General features: G+C 45.5%; 1 protein-coding gene across 5 annotated transcripts in view; it reads right to left on the reverse strand.

The window, feature by feature from the left end:
* Positions 1-16,186, reverse strand: part of KATNIP (katanin interacting protein) — a 116,448-nt gene that overhangs the window by 83,092 nt on the left and 17,170 nt on the right. For all 5 annotated transcript variants that reach the window (XM_029054329.1, XM_029054319.2, XM_039910893.1 and 2 more), the window contains exons 3-4: positions 8,607-8,683; positions 2,239-2,408 (exon numbers count right to left, since the gene is read on the reverse strand). In XM_029054329.1, coding sequence (XP_028910162.1) covers positions 2,239-2,408; positions 8,607-8,683 — 247 coding nt within the window. The remainder of the gene's footprint in view (positions 1-2,238; positions 2,409-8,606; positions 8,684-16,186) is intronic.

The raw sequence follows: 16,186 nt of genomic DNA on the forward strand, positions 1-16,186 counted from the left end.
ATTACAATTAGGAAGTAGGGTGGTCTAGTGGAAAGAGTCCGGGTCTGGGGTTCAGAGGACTTGGGTTCTAAATGTGGCTCTGCCAACTATCTGCTGTGTGACCTTGGGCAAGCCACTTAATTTCTCTTTTACCTCATCTGTAAAATGGGGATTAACTCCTCCTCCCTCCAATTTAGACTGTGAGCCTTATGAAGGACAGGGACTGTGCCCTACCTGATTATCTCGTATTTACCCCAGAGCTTAGTAAAGTGCTTATCACATAGAAAGAGCTTAACAAGTGCCATTAAAAAATTAGACTTTACTGGAGGTAACGAAGAGAATGAGCTGAAATCCGGACAGGTAAAATGGCTAATTTACAAACCAAAGGATGAAGTTTTAGTGCTTATAATTGTTTGCTCTTCAGTCTATTTCACTGTCCTTCGTGCTCATTAAATAATAATAATAATAATAATAGTAACGTTGGTATTTGTTAAGCGCTTACTATGTGCCGAGCACTGTTGTAAGTGCTGGGGTAGATACAGGGTAATCAGGTTGTCCCACTTGAGGCTCACAGTTAATCCCCATTTTACAGATGAGGTAACTGAGGCACCGAGAAGTGAAGTGACTTGCCCACAGTCATACAGCTGCCAAGTGGCAGAGTCGGAATTCGAACCCATGACCTCCGACTCCCAAGCCCGGGCTCTTTCCACTGAGCCAAATGAGAATCCCTTTTCAAAATGCTGGACCCCCACCCCCGAGAAAGAGTGTCTGACTTGGGGGTGGGACAGGGACATGTTAGAACTGATTTCTTGCACCTACCCATGTGTTTAGCACAGTCCCAAGCACATAGTAAGTGCTCAATATATTCCATAACTATTGAACAAAAACATTTGCAAAGCCAGTAGAAGAATGAAGGGAGATCGTATTTGTGCTATGTGCTAGGCTCTTTACTAAGCCCTGGGGTAGATGCAACAGGTTGGCCACAGTCCCTGTTCCATGTGGGGCTCATAGTTCAATCCCCATTTTTCAGACGTGGTAACTGAGGCACAGAGAAGTAAAGTGGGTGGCCCAAGGTCACACACAGACATGTGGTGGAGCCGGCATTAGAACCCATGACCTTCTAACTTCACGCTCAGGCTCCAACCACTACGCCATGCTGCTTGTTGATGGTATTACCATAAATCTCGGCTTGGTCCCCCTTCTGTCTTTAGTCCTTATGTGTTTGCCTCTGTGAAGGCTTTTGTGTGTAAATTTCCCACCTTGCAGACTCTGTGCCGGTGGATGAGCATGTTTTGGGATGTCCCAATATTCCATGTTTATGTCTGTGCGATGAGTTGATTGGGGAGTGTTTGTGTAACCATGAGAAGAGATGGGCAAGTCTATACATTGGTATGGTGGGTAAGGGAGTGTGTATGTGCATGTAAGAGAGTGTGTTTGCATCTGCGTGAGAGTTAGTGCGTGTTTGTGTTTGCGCATGCAAGGGTGGGCCAGGGGGTCGTGGGGAGGCCTGTCACTTGGTTGCTGAAGAGAAAGCAGGGCTTTTTGCTCACATTCGTTGTGTCTTGCAGCTCTAGACTCAACTAGAAGAGGTGTCCAACCATCTTTTCAGTCACACTCACACATGGCTAAAAATCTCAGTGTCATCAAACACCCTGACAACTTCAAATCTGAAGGACTGCTAAAGGTGCCAAAGGTGAGTGTGAAAAGGGAGGAAACAGCATGTGGCATGTTTGTGCTTTCATATATCCATGTATGAGGAGAGGGTTCATATTTATACAGGCGGTGAGCGAGGAGGATGGGATGTGTTTGCTGTGAAAGCAGTTTTCTCCCTTCTGACTGCTGATTTGGCAGGCTGGGCAGAGAAATCCACTTTGGCTGATTTTGAGCCAGGTCCCTGTTGGGAACCATTTTTCCCTGAAGCTTCCACTACCTTCTTGTTCCTTGGGGGCTGGTGACTCCTGCCACCAGAGCTCCAAAACCTTGACCTTCCCAGAGGGAAAAACCTTGTCCCCCTCACAACCACCCCACAGACCTTAGACCTCTCCCTGCTAACCTCCTCTCACTCTGGGCCTGGTTTTATATCTTCCTTTTCCTAAAATGTGAGCTCCTTATGAGAAGGACCATCTTTAATTCATTTTTTTCCTGCATATTTTCCCAATTGAGAGTAAGGTTTCCTATGCAACGTAGATGCTTGGTGAATAATTTTGATGGCCACATTGGTAACACACTTCTTGCCCGTTCAAAGTATTTTTCACTTACCACTTGCTCCTTCTACGTGTGAGGCGCTTCTAGAGAAATCTGTAGGGATGGCTTTCCTTGGAGATGTTCTCACCTCTGAATTAGCTCCATTGACATAAACAGAAAATCCTTGCTCCAAGTGCTCTAGCTTTAATTGCATGGGATCCTTGGTTTTCAAATGCTTTAATATCCTAATAGAGAAATGACAGTTAACTATCCACAAGGAGACTATGGTGAAAGTCCTATTATCTCTGGCTCTCTATTGCGGGGTCCCACGATGTCAAGGAAGCTAACTCATAGGCTGACGGGTCCAAGTCGTTTTCCGAGCTAACCGTGAATTGTGTGTGCCCAGATGTTCCTTTTCAGACCAACGTATAAGGGGTCCGACTGCACACATGGGGAGACGGCGAGAGGGGGAATACTACCACGCACTCTGACACGGTTTCCTTTCATTTCTAGATTCCAGTACATCAACCGAAAAAATGAACTCTCCCAGTCCTCCCTCCACGGTGATTGCAGTACAGAGAAAGACTCTGTTCTCCCTCCTATTCAAAATGTAGGTTTTCGGAAAGTGGCATAGCTCCTTCTTGCAAATGAGCTTAAAAGGAAAGAACAGTGAGAGGCGGTCACATCCACACTAGCTGTAGAGCTTATTCCGCCGATGGCCCGCATAAAGGACCTTCATCTTAGCCTTAAAGCAAGTCCAGGCTTTCATTGGGAAGAGCTACTCTAACTGTATTCTATATTCGGCTGTATTGTAAGCTCCTGGTGGGTTCATGCCGTCTTCTTCTATACTCTCTCAAGTGCTTTAGTAATGGTCTGCAAACAGTAAGTTCTCGACACCAATCATTGAGTAAGGGAGTCATTTCCCAACTGCTAATATTGATGTTAGAGCAGCAATATTTTCTCCCGGTCATCTCATGGATGGGTGCGCTCCTTCAGTCGGGCTTGAACAACTCTTCGGCACCTTTATGTGATGTCTTCTAGCGTTTGAAAACACGAGGTAAAATCGACTGCATTTACTGAGCACCTGCTGTGTACAAAGCGCTGTGCTAAGGGTCTGGGGGAGAACAATAAAGGTAAAAGAACACAAGCTCTGTCTCCCAGGTGCTCACATTCTAATGGGAGGAGACGGACAAATCATTTACGCTCTGGGCATGTCACTCTCCTTCTCAAATATCTCCAGTGGTTGCCTATCAACCTTTGCATGAAGCAAAAACTCCTCACTCTTGGATTCAAAGCTCTCCATCCCCTGGCCCCCTCCTACCTCACCTCCCTTCTCTCCTTCTACAGCCCAGCCCGCACACTCCGTTCCTCTGCCGCTAACCTCCTCACTGGGCCTCGTTCTCGCCTGTCCCGCTGTTGACCCCTGGTCCACGTCCTACCTCTGGCCCGGAATGCCCTCCCTCCTCATATCCTCCAAACTAACTTTCTTCCCCTCTTCAAAGCCCTATTGAGAGCTCTCCTCCTCCAGGAGGCCTTCCCAGACTGAGCCCCCTTTTCCTCTGCTCCTCCTCCCTCCCCTTCGCCCCTACTCCCTCCTGCTGCTCTACCCCCTTCCCTGCCCCACAGCACTTGCGTATATTTGTACATATTTATTACTCTATTTTATTAATGATGTGTATATATCTCAATTCTATTTATCTATTTTGATGCTATTTATGCCTTTCCACTTGTTTTGTTGTCTGTCTCCCCCTTCTACACCGTGAGCCCGTCGTTGGGTAGGGATTGTCTCTATCAGCTGCCGAGTTGTACTTTCCAAACGCTTAGTACAGTCCTCTGCACACAGTAAGCTCTCAATAAATATGATCGAATGAACGAATGAATTTACAAATAATTTGCAATTAGAAGAACAGAGGTAGAATAGGCTATAACAAGAAAAAAGGAAAGATGGGCAAGTGAATAAGTGAATTATAGAGTGCACAGATTGATAAAAACCTACGTGCTGAAGGGTGGTTGTGATTATATAAGGGCTGAGAAGGCTACAGATGCCAAGACCTACTAGACTGTAAACTCCTTGACGGCAGGAATTGTGCCTAACAAATCTATTGTAGTACACTCTCCCAAGTGCCTAGCATGATGATGATGATTATTATGGCATTAGTTAAGCACCTATTATGTGTCAAGTACTATTCTAAGCACTGGGATAGACAGTAGTTTATCACATTGGAGGCAGTCTCTGTCCCACAAGGGTTTCACAGTCCAAATTGGAAGGAGGATGATTTAATCTCCATTTTGCAGATGTGGTAAATGAGGGCCAGAGAAGTGAAGAGACTTACCCAAGGTCACAAAGCAAGCAAATGGCAGAGTTGAGATTAAAACTCAGGTCCTCTGACTCCCAGGCCCTTTCCACTAGGCCATGCTTTCCACTAGGCATATTTAGTCTGCTGTTACTTCTTGCTGGGTTTCTCTTTCACACCCTTTCCCCGACCCACACTTTCCTTTCCATTTAAACAACCACCATCCTGGGCCAGATACCTGTTTCATCTCAGCTGGACTTACGTGTCGGCTTCCTCGCTGCCTCACATCTCTTCCCTTGCCAATCTACACTTCATTCCCCTTTCTTTGGTGGGTTTTCTTATGGTATTGTTAGGACTTATTATCAATCAATGGTATTTATTTAGCACTTACGGTGTGCAGAACACTCTACTAAACACACAGAAGAGTACCATACAACAGAGTTGGTAGACATGACATTACATTAGCCTTCACGATGACTGTCAACTCACACTAATGTACTGATTCTGGAACACCACCTATAATTCAGTGTGAAAGTCCTTGTTGGTGTGTGAATGTGCTTTTAAGGCTCAGTCACTAATAATAATGATGACATTTGTTAAGCGCTTACTATGTGCCCAGCACTGTTCTAAGCGCTGGGGGGGATACAAGGTAATCAGGTTGTCCCACTTGGGGCTCACAGTCTTGATCCCCATTTTACAGGTGAGGGAACTGAGGCCCAGAGAGGTTAAGTGACTTGCCCAAAGTCATACAGCTGACGAGTGGCAGAGACGGGATTAGAACCCACGATCTCTGACTCCCAAGCCTGTGCTCTTTCCACTAAGCCACGCTGCTTCTCTAGAATGCACTTTGCTAGAATGCAGCCGATTATTTCAAGGAGTTTTGCACAGACTTTTAGCCTAATGAAGGGGGAAAACTTACTGGAGCTTCAAAAAGATCGTAAAGCCATCCCCTCTGTGTGTTTTTTTTCACACTGTCAACCATAGACACAAAAAACTGGCAATAAAAATGGGACAATTTATGCCAACCTACAGTCAATCAATAGTATTTATTGAGTACCTACTGTTTTCAGAGCAACTGTGCTAAATGCTTTAGTGAGTACAATGGAATTAGTAGACAAGATCTCTGCTTCCGAGAAAATGATAATGCTAAGTCATTCCACTAATAATGAGAAATGAATTAATCAACTCTCCCCCGACCTAACTTCCCATTTATAGATAGGCTGCACAGATTAGAAAATGTTTTGAGGGAGCCCATACTCACACTGGAGTTGAAGATATTCTGAAGATAATACTATTTTACATGATAATTTAAGTATTGGCTAGTTGGAATCAGAGACACCTGAGTCGGACATCTCGTTGTTTAATAAACCCAGGAGGAAGGAAAGAGCAGGGTTTTTTTAAAAATGTTTTTTGGTAAGCCCTTACTATGTGTCAGACACTGCACTAAGCACTGGGAAGATACAAGCTAATCAGGTTGGACACAGTTCCTGTTCCACATGGGGCTCACAATCTTAATCCTCATTATACAAATGACAAAACAGAGAAGTGAAGTGACTTGCCAAGGTCACGCAACAGACAAGTGGTGGAGCCGGAATTAGAACCCACGTCCTTCTGACTCCCAGGCCCGTGTTCTATCCCCTAGGGCATGTTGCTCCTCACTAGGCCATGCTTCTCAAGTTGTTACTTGAGAAAGCTTTATCACACTACACCATAATGTAGAATAATTTGGTTTAAGATGTGCATATGTTCTGGGAGTTTATTTGGGTCAGTTTATAAACCCTTTTGAGTTTAAACTCCTTGAGGACAAAGGTCGGGGCTCCTACCTCTAATGTACCCTGCCAAGCATTTAGTATAGCTCTCCGCACGTATTAGGCATTCAGTAAATTTGCTGATTGATTGATAGGGCCAAAACGCCGGGTGTGGATTCTCCAGGGTCAGGCCCAAAAGGCAGCCAAGCAAGGCAGGTAGGAGAGAAAGACAGGGGACGAGTTAAAGTGAAAGGGAGAGACTAAGGGATGGGGCAGAGGGGAGGGAGGGTGGGATGGAAGGAGGGGGAGAGAAAAAGAGAGACAGAGAAAGAAAGACAGAGGAGAGATAGAGAGATACACACAGAGGGGGAAGGGGAGAGGGGGAGGGAGAGAGAGATGGGAAGAGGGGGAGAGAGAGAGAGAGTTTGTTCAAAGACTGGTGAAGAACACAGAGAAAGGGAGTGAAGGGCAAGGGCACCAGACACAAATACACAGACAAAAGCCCAGGCATCACACAGGAGCTACTGCTTAACTTTCTGTCCTCCAACATGGCATGGTAACAGCTATGGTACTGGAGTCCGGACCCAAGTATCCATTTACTCTCAGACCCAAGTATCCATTTACTTTCTGCCCCGACATTCCCTTCCCCTTCATATCCAGCAGACCGCTACTCCCTCCATCGTTAAAGCCCCACTAAAATCACCTCTCCTCCAAGCGGCTTTCCCTGACTAACTCCTCATTTCCCCACCCTACTCACCGCCCCGTCTGCACTGCCTAGGCTCTTGGGTGCGTACCCCTTAAGCGCTTTGATCGTCACCTCATCCTCACCCCTCGGCACTTACGTACATATCCTTACACTCTACCATTTCCCCCTTTGGTCGCTTATTTTCATATATCTCTCCCCGCCTACACGGTACGCTCCGTGTGGACAGGGACTGGGCCTACCTCCTCTATTACATTTACTCTCCCAAGCGCTCAGTACAGCACGCTGCACGCAGCGCTCAATAAATACCCTAAAGGGTGTAGATATGCTTGGCACGGCCGCTGGCTATTCTGGATTGTTTCCTGTGTGATCGGAACTAGTTTCTAGAACCCTCCCCAAAACAGCTGTAGTGTTGGCAGCGGGAGCGGTCACTCCGCTATTCCATTTAACGGCTTCGCTGTCCCCACCACGACCCTTCACGCCCCCTCCCGCCACCTGGCCCAAAGCAAGACTTAAAGCAGCCCCGACGGCCGCTGCGTACTCCGGCTGGATCGGCCCAGGTGGCTAGGGTCACAACTCCGGATCGTAATTTATGACCGGGAAAGTGCCTTCTGATTGGGCTCACCACAGACGTGGATTACAAGCCGTTCAGTGACAGTGGCCCAGATTCGACATTTGGCCACAAAATCGCCATCGGGAGCAGTGACCTGGTGACGAGCCAGAGGGGAGTCGAATTGGGGTCTTCTATTATGGAAAGCGGCACTAGGTCTGCGTACCCGCTCCTCAGTTGCGTGCTAAAATCCCTCTAGGTGAAGCAGCGAGGGATAGAACAGGGATCTGGGAGTCAGAGGGCCATAGGCTCTAATTCCGGCTCCGCCACTTGTCTGCTGCGTGGCCTTGGGTAAGTCACTTGACTTCTCTGGGCCTCAGTTCCCTCATCTGTAAAATGGGGGTTGAGCCCCACGTGGGTCAGGGACCGTGTCCAACCCGATTTGCTTGTAATAATAATAATGATGGCATCTGTTAAGCGCTTACTTTGTGCAAAGCACTGTTCTAAGCGCTGGGGGGGATAAAAGGTGATCAGGTTGTCCCACGTGGGACTCACAGTTTAAATCCCCATATTACAGATGAGGTAACTGAGGCACAGAGAAGTTAAATGACTTGCCCAAAGTCACACAGCTGACAAGCGGCGGAGCCGGGATTAGAACCCATGACCTCTGACTCCCAAGCCCGGGCTCTTTCTACTGAGCCATGCTGCCTGTACCCACCCCAGGGCTTAGTACAGTGCCCGGCACATAGTACGCGCTTCACAAATACCGCAATTATTGCTCTGGAAGGCCATGTGCAGCCCAGAGCCTTGGCTCAGGTGCCCAGACACCGAAGAAGCCTCAGGTGCAACGTGTCGGGTGCAGGGACGAGGAAGAAGGAGCGGCAGCTCGGGGGACGGTTTCCGTGGTCATGTGTGGGAGCGTTCGGGGGAGTCACGGGATGATAAATTTAAGACGATGTACTGCGGATCCAAGGTGGGCTCTTGGGTTTCCTCTTCAAGACTGTCAAATTAACGAAGAGGCAGACCCTGAGTTCTCTGAGGCGGAAGCTCTGTCGGTTTTCCTCCCACAGTGAAGCCTACCTGTCATTAATGAAAATCAGATATGTTTCTCTAATATTACAGCCTGCTGTAGGGTGCTTGCATCTTACCGGTTTCTTTGCTGAAGCAATATTAAATACTCGTCATGTTTCTCATCAAAGTCTGTCGCCAAGTCCTTTGTGTAACCCTGAAATGAGAAAGCACGGGCGTGATAGGGGAATGAGAAAGGCGTTACTAACAGGAAGATCTAGAATGATAGTATTTGTTAAAGCGCTTACTATGTGCCAACCTCTGTTCTGAGCACTGAGGTAGATACAGGGTAATCAGGTTGTCCCACGTGGGGCTCACACTTTTAAACCCCATTTTACAGATGAGGTAACTGAGGCACAAAGAAGTTAAATGACTTGCCCAAAGTCACACAGCAGACGAGTGATGGAGGTGGGATTAGAACCCATGTCCTCTGACTCCCAAGCCCATGCTCCTTCCACTAAGCCACGCTGCTTCTCTTCAAGTAGAAGAGAATATTTATTCTAGAACATAGAATAAAACCTAAGAGGTTTATTCTAACCTTGAAGATGAACCAGATCTCCACACATGACACTGGAAAATATCCTTCTGCGAATAAACAGGCAACCCCAAGAGACCATGATGATCTACTCTTTTCCACTGCTAATGTTTTTGATAAAGGCGAATATAACCTATGCCCGCTCCTTTAATTGATTTTAAGTAACATAAAAACACAGTAGCCTGAAAGGATCCAGGCATTCTCCATTCTATTTATCAGTAATTTTTATATAATTATTTCAATATTCACAGTTGATTGCAATCAACGTAAAGGATTTGGTTTTTTTATTACAATGAAAACGAACGTTGGGTCGTAACAGAACCTCACTAACTATTCACACTCTCAGGAACGATGAGGAGTTTTGAATGACATTTCCAAAATAAGTACACACAATGAAAATGTAACTCGTTTGTGAAAGCCTTAATAGTTTCCATGGGTAGGAAAAGGCCAGGGAGAATAGGAAGAAAAGGAGGAAGAAGAGGGGAAAATAAAATTTAATAATTATGGTATTTGTTAAGTGGTTACTCATCATCAAATTTATCCCCTACCATTTTACTACTACTATTAGGAACACCAAAATCCCAGTGAGATTGAAGCAATTTCACATCCAGACCTAAAATATGCTTGTCTGTGCAGAAATTTAGATGCTTCCTCAGTACCGTGGATATAACTGTGACTCCACGAGTAGGGTGGATCTGTTTGAAGGAGACATTTCTCTAGAAGATTTCAAATCTCCAAGGAGGTAACTAATAGTGAGCATCAGTGAGACCGTAAGCTCACTGTGGGCAGGGAAACGGTTCTACCAACTCTGTTGCATTGTATACTTCCAAGCGCATAGTATAGTGCTCTGCACCCGTGAGTGCTCAATAAATACAGTGGATTGATTAATGAGGGCTGTGCTGTTCAGACAGGTATTACGTTTTTCGAGTCATGAACCACTAGACGTGATGCCATCCCAGTAATACATATCATATTTCTGGCTTTTCCACTCACCTGCCTTGTGCCTGTGGGTGCCAATTATTCTATTTAAAGAAGGGCACAAAAAGGTGGAAGGGATTTTAGGGGAGACGGGGACTGCGTTACAGAAAGCCAGAGAGACCGTAACAGGTCTGTAAACTCCTTGAGGGCATGAGAGCACTGAGGTAGATACAGGGTAATCAGGTTGTCCCATGTGGGGCTCACACTTTTAAACCCCATTTTACAGATGAGGTAACTGAGGCACAAAGAAGTTAAATGACTTGCCCAAAGTCACACAGCAGACGAGTGATGGAGGTGGGATTAGAACCCATGTCCTCTGACTCCCAAGCCCATGCTCCTTCCACTAAGCCACGCTGCTTCTCTTCAAGTAGAAGAGAATATTTATTCTAGAACATAGAATAAAACCTAAGAGGTTTTGTGTCACCAGCTCTACTGTTCTCTCCCAAGTGCTTAGTACAGTGCCCTGCAGACAGTAAGAGCTCAATAAATCCCCCCGATTGATTGAGAATGCCACCATTGTGGATTGACTGGGCTGACTGGAAACTCTCGAGTCTTGTCAGAGACCTGGGATGAGAAAGGATGAGAGTCCAGCTCGGAAATCTGTCGGGTCAATCGACCCCTACTCAATCAATCGATCGGTCGTATTTACTGAGTGCTTATTATGTGCAGAGCACTGTATTAAGCACTTGGGAGAGTATAATATAACAGAATTAGGCAGACACATCCCCTACCCATAACGAGCTTACGGTCTAGGCTGGAGTTGACATCTATGCCTGTTTCCTCATCCCACTGCTAGCTTGGGGAAATGAGGCAGTTATGGAGGAAAGCTATGCAGAGCCTCTAACTCTCTGGGCAGCGCCTGCCAATCAGTTGAGCTCTGGACCAATCAAAAGACACGCACAAGGAGAAGAAAAAAATCTGACCAAAAAAAATACACAAACGTAGTCCATGCCTTCCTGGCTAAATTGTGACCGGTATCAACCCCTGCCTCCCCTGAGCCCACAAAGCAGTACTGCCTGGTGGATTGAGCACGGGCCTGGGAGTCGAGAGGATCTGGGTTCTCATCCCAGCTCTGCCACTTGTCTGCTGTGTGACCTTGGACCAGTCACTCAACTTCTCTGTGCCTCAAATTCCACGTCTGTAAAAATGGGGTTTAATTCTGTGACCCATGTGGGACGTGGACTGTGTCCAACCTCATAAGCTTGCATTTACCCAGTGCTCACTACAGTTCCTGGGACATAGTAAGCGGTTCACAAATACCATCTAAAATACTTGCGAGCAGCTAATGGGTGATCCACTAAGATGCAATTCTGTAAAATTCTGCCACTTGGACAAAGCCATTGACTACTGGTTTTTTTCTTTAGAGAATGTGATTGCAGCTAATTTCTGCGGACAACAACCTTCAGTTAATCTAAAAAGAAAATCAGCAGTCTACAGGAGTGAAGATTCACCTTCACTCCAAATAATCTGATTTCAGAATAGAGCTGGGACATCCTTGTAAAAATCATTATATATGTGAGCAGCCTGATCAATTCACAGTCAGTAAATAGGCACATTAATCAGTTCCTTTCCTAATGAAGACAAACAGCTCATGTTGTTCCTTGTCAACTGCAAAGACAGGCTTGCAGCTGGAGAGGAAGTTTTGATGAGTCTATTACATGAGATCTTTCCTTTTTTTTAAGGTATAAAAGGATTCATTATGGTACTGCAAAAATTACCATTCTTGTCCTCGATACCCCTGTTTTTCTCCCCAAATCTCCAACCCCCAAAACTGTAGCTGTTTCTTCCCTGGCAAAGTCCTGGGTATGATTTTTAAAATATCTACCGAATGGACTTCTTTGTATATCACCAAGGTGGTTGATGTGTCTAAATGCAGGGATATTCACTGACATTTTAAAAAATAACTTGTCTTTCCAGGTAGAAAGCATCATTTTTCTCCACAAATGGCATAATGATAGCCTCATTCTGGCAGTATTAAAACAGCCAACACCTTGAGGATCCAAACAGAAAAGAGGCGACCATCTAATAAATATAATCTTTAATCAAAATCAGGAAACAAAACAAAAGGCCAGGCTAGGATTCAGCATCGGTTTGGTTTGTAGCTAACCAGGATTTCTATTTTGCCTGAAACCAGATTTGGAAGGGGTGAGGAAAAAGGCCTTTATTTTGGAACTCTGTCTTTGCAAAAGCATCTACATAGTTTTAGTAGTTATCTTCCTAGGACTGTCTCTGTATTAATAGAACCTTCAAGAGGCAAAACAGAAAACAATGTCAGATGATACAAGGAGCAAATATGTCAACACAATCTTCCTGTGCATAATGTGGCAGAAACTGTTGGCTACAGATCAGCCTTTTCAGCCTCAGTCACACCTAATGATAACATTTACTCCCGGTGCAAGACAGTCTTCAGTCATCAGACTGCCACAATCGTGCCCTCTGAAATACCTGATATTCGAGATTCCCACCCAGCTGCTCAAAGCCCCCTGATTATGTTAATATCATCTTTTTAAAAAATGACATTTGTTAAGCACTTACTATGTGCCAGGAACTCTACCAAGAGCTGGGGTAGATAATAAAAATAATTCATTCATTCATTCAATAGTATTTATTGAGCGCTTACTATGTGCAGAGCCCTGTACTAAGCGCTTGGAATGTACAAATCGGCAACAGATACAGACAGTCCCTGCCCACTGACGGGCTTACGGTCTAATTGGGGGAGACAGACAAAAACAACAGCAATAAACAGAATGAAGGGGATGTACATCTCATTAAAACAATAATAATAATAATAATGTTGGTATTTGTTAAGCGCTTACTATGTGCTGAGCACCGTTCTAAGCTCTGGGGTAGATAGAGGGTAATCGGGCTGTCCCACATGAGGCTCACAGTCTTAATCCCCATTTTACAGATGAGGTCACAGGTACCGAGAAGTTAAGTGACTTGCCCAAAGTCACACAGCTGACAGGCGGCGGAGCCGAGAATAGAATCCATTAACTCTGACTCCTAAACCCGGGCTCTGTCCTCTGAGCCACGCGGGTCAGACACAGTCCATGTCGCGCAGAGGGCTCACAGTCTTAATCTCCCTTTTACAGATGAGGTGACTGGGCCAGAGAGGAGTTAAGTGACTTGCCCAAGATCACACAGCAATCAAGGGGAGGAGCTGGTATTAGAATCAGGTCCTCCGACCCCAAGGCTAAAAGGCAAGGCTAAGATTCAGCATCGGTTTGGTTTATAGCTAACCTGGATTTCTATTTTGCCTGAAGCCAGATTTGGAAGAGGTGAGGAAAAAGGCCTTTATTTTGGAACTCTGTCTCCAAGGCCTGTGCCCTTTACGCTACGCCCTGCTGCTTCCCTGTTGTAACCTGCTGGATGTCTTACCTGAGGTTACAACCCCTCATGATACAACTATCGCGGGGATACAAACCAATCCTGCTGATGATTTACCCCAGGTTTCAACCCTCCCTCAGTACAACCATCCCAGGTAAACAACCTGCACTGTTTAATGACTTCTCCCAAGGCTACCCTCACCCACCTCTACGGTTCAGGCCGTCTGCTATGGGTAATTAAATCTCTCTTTTGTCGCCCTCCCTACGCCAGCAGAGATTAAGCAATCCATAACGAATGGATTTTTGAGGCAGTTCTCTCCAGTCTCTGCCAGATTTCCAAGGCATCGCAGAGAAGCCCTGTTCAAAGAAATTCTTGAACTGGAGAAGCAACTTGATGTAGAAATGAATGCCGACGGGGTCACCGAGGTAAATTCATTCATTCAGCTGTATTTATTAAATGCTTACTATGTGCAGAGCACTGTATTAGGCGCTTGGGAAGTACAATTCAGCCACAGATGGAGACAATCCCTACCCAACAACGGGCTCAATGCATCCCATTCAGAGGAATCACTGTCCAATGAGGATCTCATCAAATTTGGACAATCCACTGCATCTTTCAAGGACGCCGAAACAGATGAAACGGTCAGAGTTTCTCATTCACCAGCTAAGATCTTGTCATTAAAGAGTCTCGCATCGATTTTCAGGAAAGCAGATCGACTTTTAAACGATTGAAGAAGATAAGTCTAATGGGCAGGGGAGTTCAAAGGTACAAAGAGGTGTTCCGGGGGGGTTTAGTCTGCTTCCGGGTGTTTTGAGAAGGCTGCTTCTAGACCTAATTTGGACGAGTCTCTGTTTTTCCAGCCTCCTGCAAATCTCATCATTATATTAAAACTCAAATACAGAGTAGCAGTAATGGTATTTTTATACTACCAATGGATGCCATGCCCTGTTCTACGCACAATTTTATATTGTGATATTACGCTTCAAATTGTTTCAAAAATATTGAACAATTTTTTACAGTATTTAAGAACTCACTGTGTGCTAAGTACCGTACTAAGCACTGGGGTTGATACGAGCTAATCAGGGTGGACTCAGTCCATGTTCCAAGGGACCTACAGTCTTAATTCCCATTATACAGATGAGGTAATTGAGGCACAGAGAAGTTACATGACACAAAGTCACACAGCAGACATTTCTTCATCATTATTATTAGTTAAGTATGCGGATTCGGCAAGGAAAGCTTGTCGACATTATTGCTCATAGCTTTTGTCAGAACAGCACACAGATTGCAGCTCACTGATAAAATTTTTCCTGTTTCAATTTTGTGCAGGGAGATAAAGTTTTACTGGTAGACTTTAAAAGCTGTCAATCTCGTTCCTGGCATTTTACCATGAGCTGATTCTTTTTCCTTTTCATTGTTTCCTTTTCGGGGTTTCAGTGAATCTGTCGGGAGGCTGGAGCAGTGGGAACTCTGTGTACTTCCTTATTTCTAAAAATACACGTCACAGAAAGGATGGCAATTCGGGTCTATGAATTCAAGCCCATGGGCCGCCCTGAGCTAATGCAGGACTTTTTTCCAAAACACGGAACTTGGCTTTATTCATATAATAAGAAGAATAATAACAGTTCTAATAGTGTGTTTGTTCAGGGCTCAGTGTGTGCAATAACTGTGCTAAGCATTGGCATACAAAAAGGACAGTAAGATCTAATAAAAAGAATAATAATCGCGGTATTTGTTAAAAGCTTACTATGTGCCAAGCACTGTTCTAAGCGTCGGGGTGGATACAAGAAACCTGGTTGGACACAGTCCCTGCCCCACGTGGGGCTCACGGTTTCGATCCCCATTTGACAGATGAGGCAAGTGAGGCCCAGAGTAGTGAAGTGACTTGCCCAAGGCAGAGCCGGGATTCGAACCCATGACCCTCTGACTCCCAGGCCCATGCTCTATCCACTATGCCATGCTGCTTCTCTAAAGATGATGACTGCTGCTGTTGGCATATTAATTAGTTCTCTACCAGGAAAGAGCACGGGCTTGGGAGTCAGAGGTCATGGGTTCAAATCCCAGCTCTGCCACTTCTCAGCTGTGTGATTTTGGGCAAGTCACTTAACTTCTCTGGGCCTCAGTTACCTCATCTGTAAAATGGGGGTGAAGGCTGTCAGCCTCACGTGGAACAACCTGATGACCCTGTATCTCCCCCAGCACTTAGAACAGTGCTCTGCACATAGTAAGCGCTTAACAAATACCAACATTATTATTACTAATCTTCCAGGCAGGGAGGAGGGTGTGAGTGAGGGGGAGAAGTGAGAGAGAAAGAGAGAGAGAGGAAGAGAGAAGTTGATGGCAGGTGACAACTTGTGGGGCTAAAATGGAAAGGAGACCACAGCCAAAGAGCATAAGGATTGGCAATTTGAATGTTTTGCGGCAAAAATGTTAGTCTACAAACCACAGAGAAAAGGAAGCGGATTTCTACTTTGGACTGACTTAGTGGAAAGAGCATGGGCCTGGGACTCAGAGGACCACGGTTGTAATCCCGACTCTGCCAACTGCTTGCTAGGTGACCTTGGGCAAGTCATTTAACTTCTCCGTGCCTCAGTTTCCTCAACTGTGAAATGAGGGTTAAATTCTACTCCCTCTTATTTAAACTGTGAACCCCAAGTGGGACAGGGACTGTATCCAACCTGGTAAATTCGTACCTACCCCAGTACTTAGAACAGTGCTCGACACCCAGTAAGCGCTTAACGAACACCATAAACCAAACAAACAGGAGGGGTGACAGTTAGACGCCAGAAGAACAAACTGTATAGAGCAAGTCATGATACA

The sequence above is a fragment of the Ornithorhynchus anatinus genome, chromosome 2 (assembly GCF_004115215.2).
Source record: "Ornithorhynchus anatinus isolate Pmale09 chromosome 2, mOrnAna1.pri.v4, whole genome shotgun sequence".
In the NCBI taxonomy this organism is placed as follows: Eukaryota; Metazoa; Chordata; class Mammalia; order Monotremata; family Ornithorhynchidae; genus Ornithorhynchus; species Ornithorhynchus anatinus.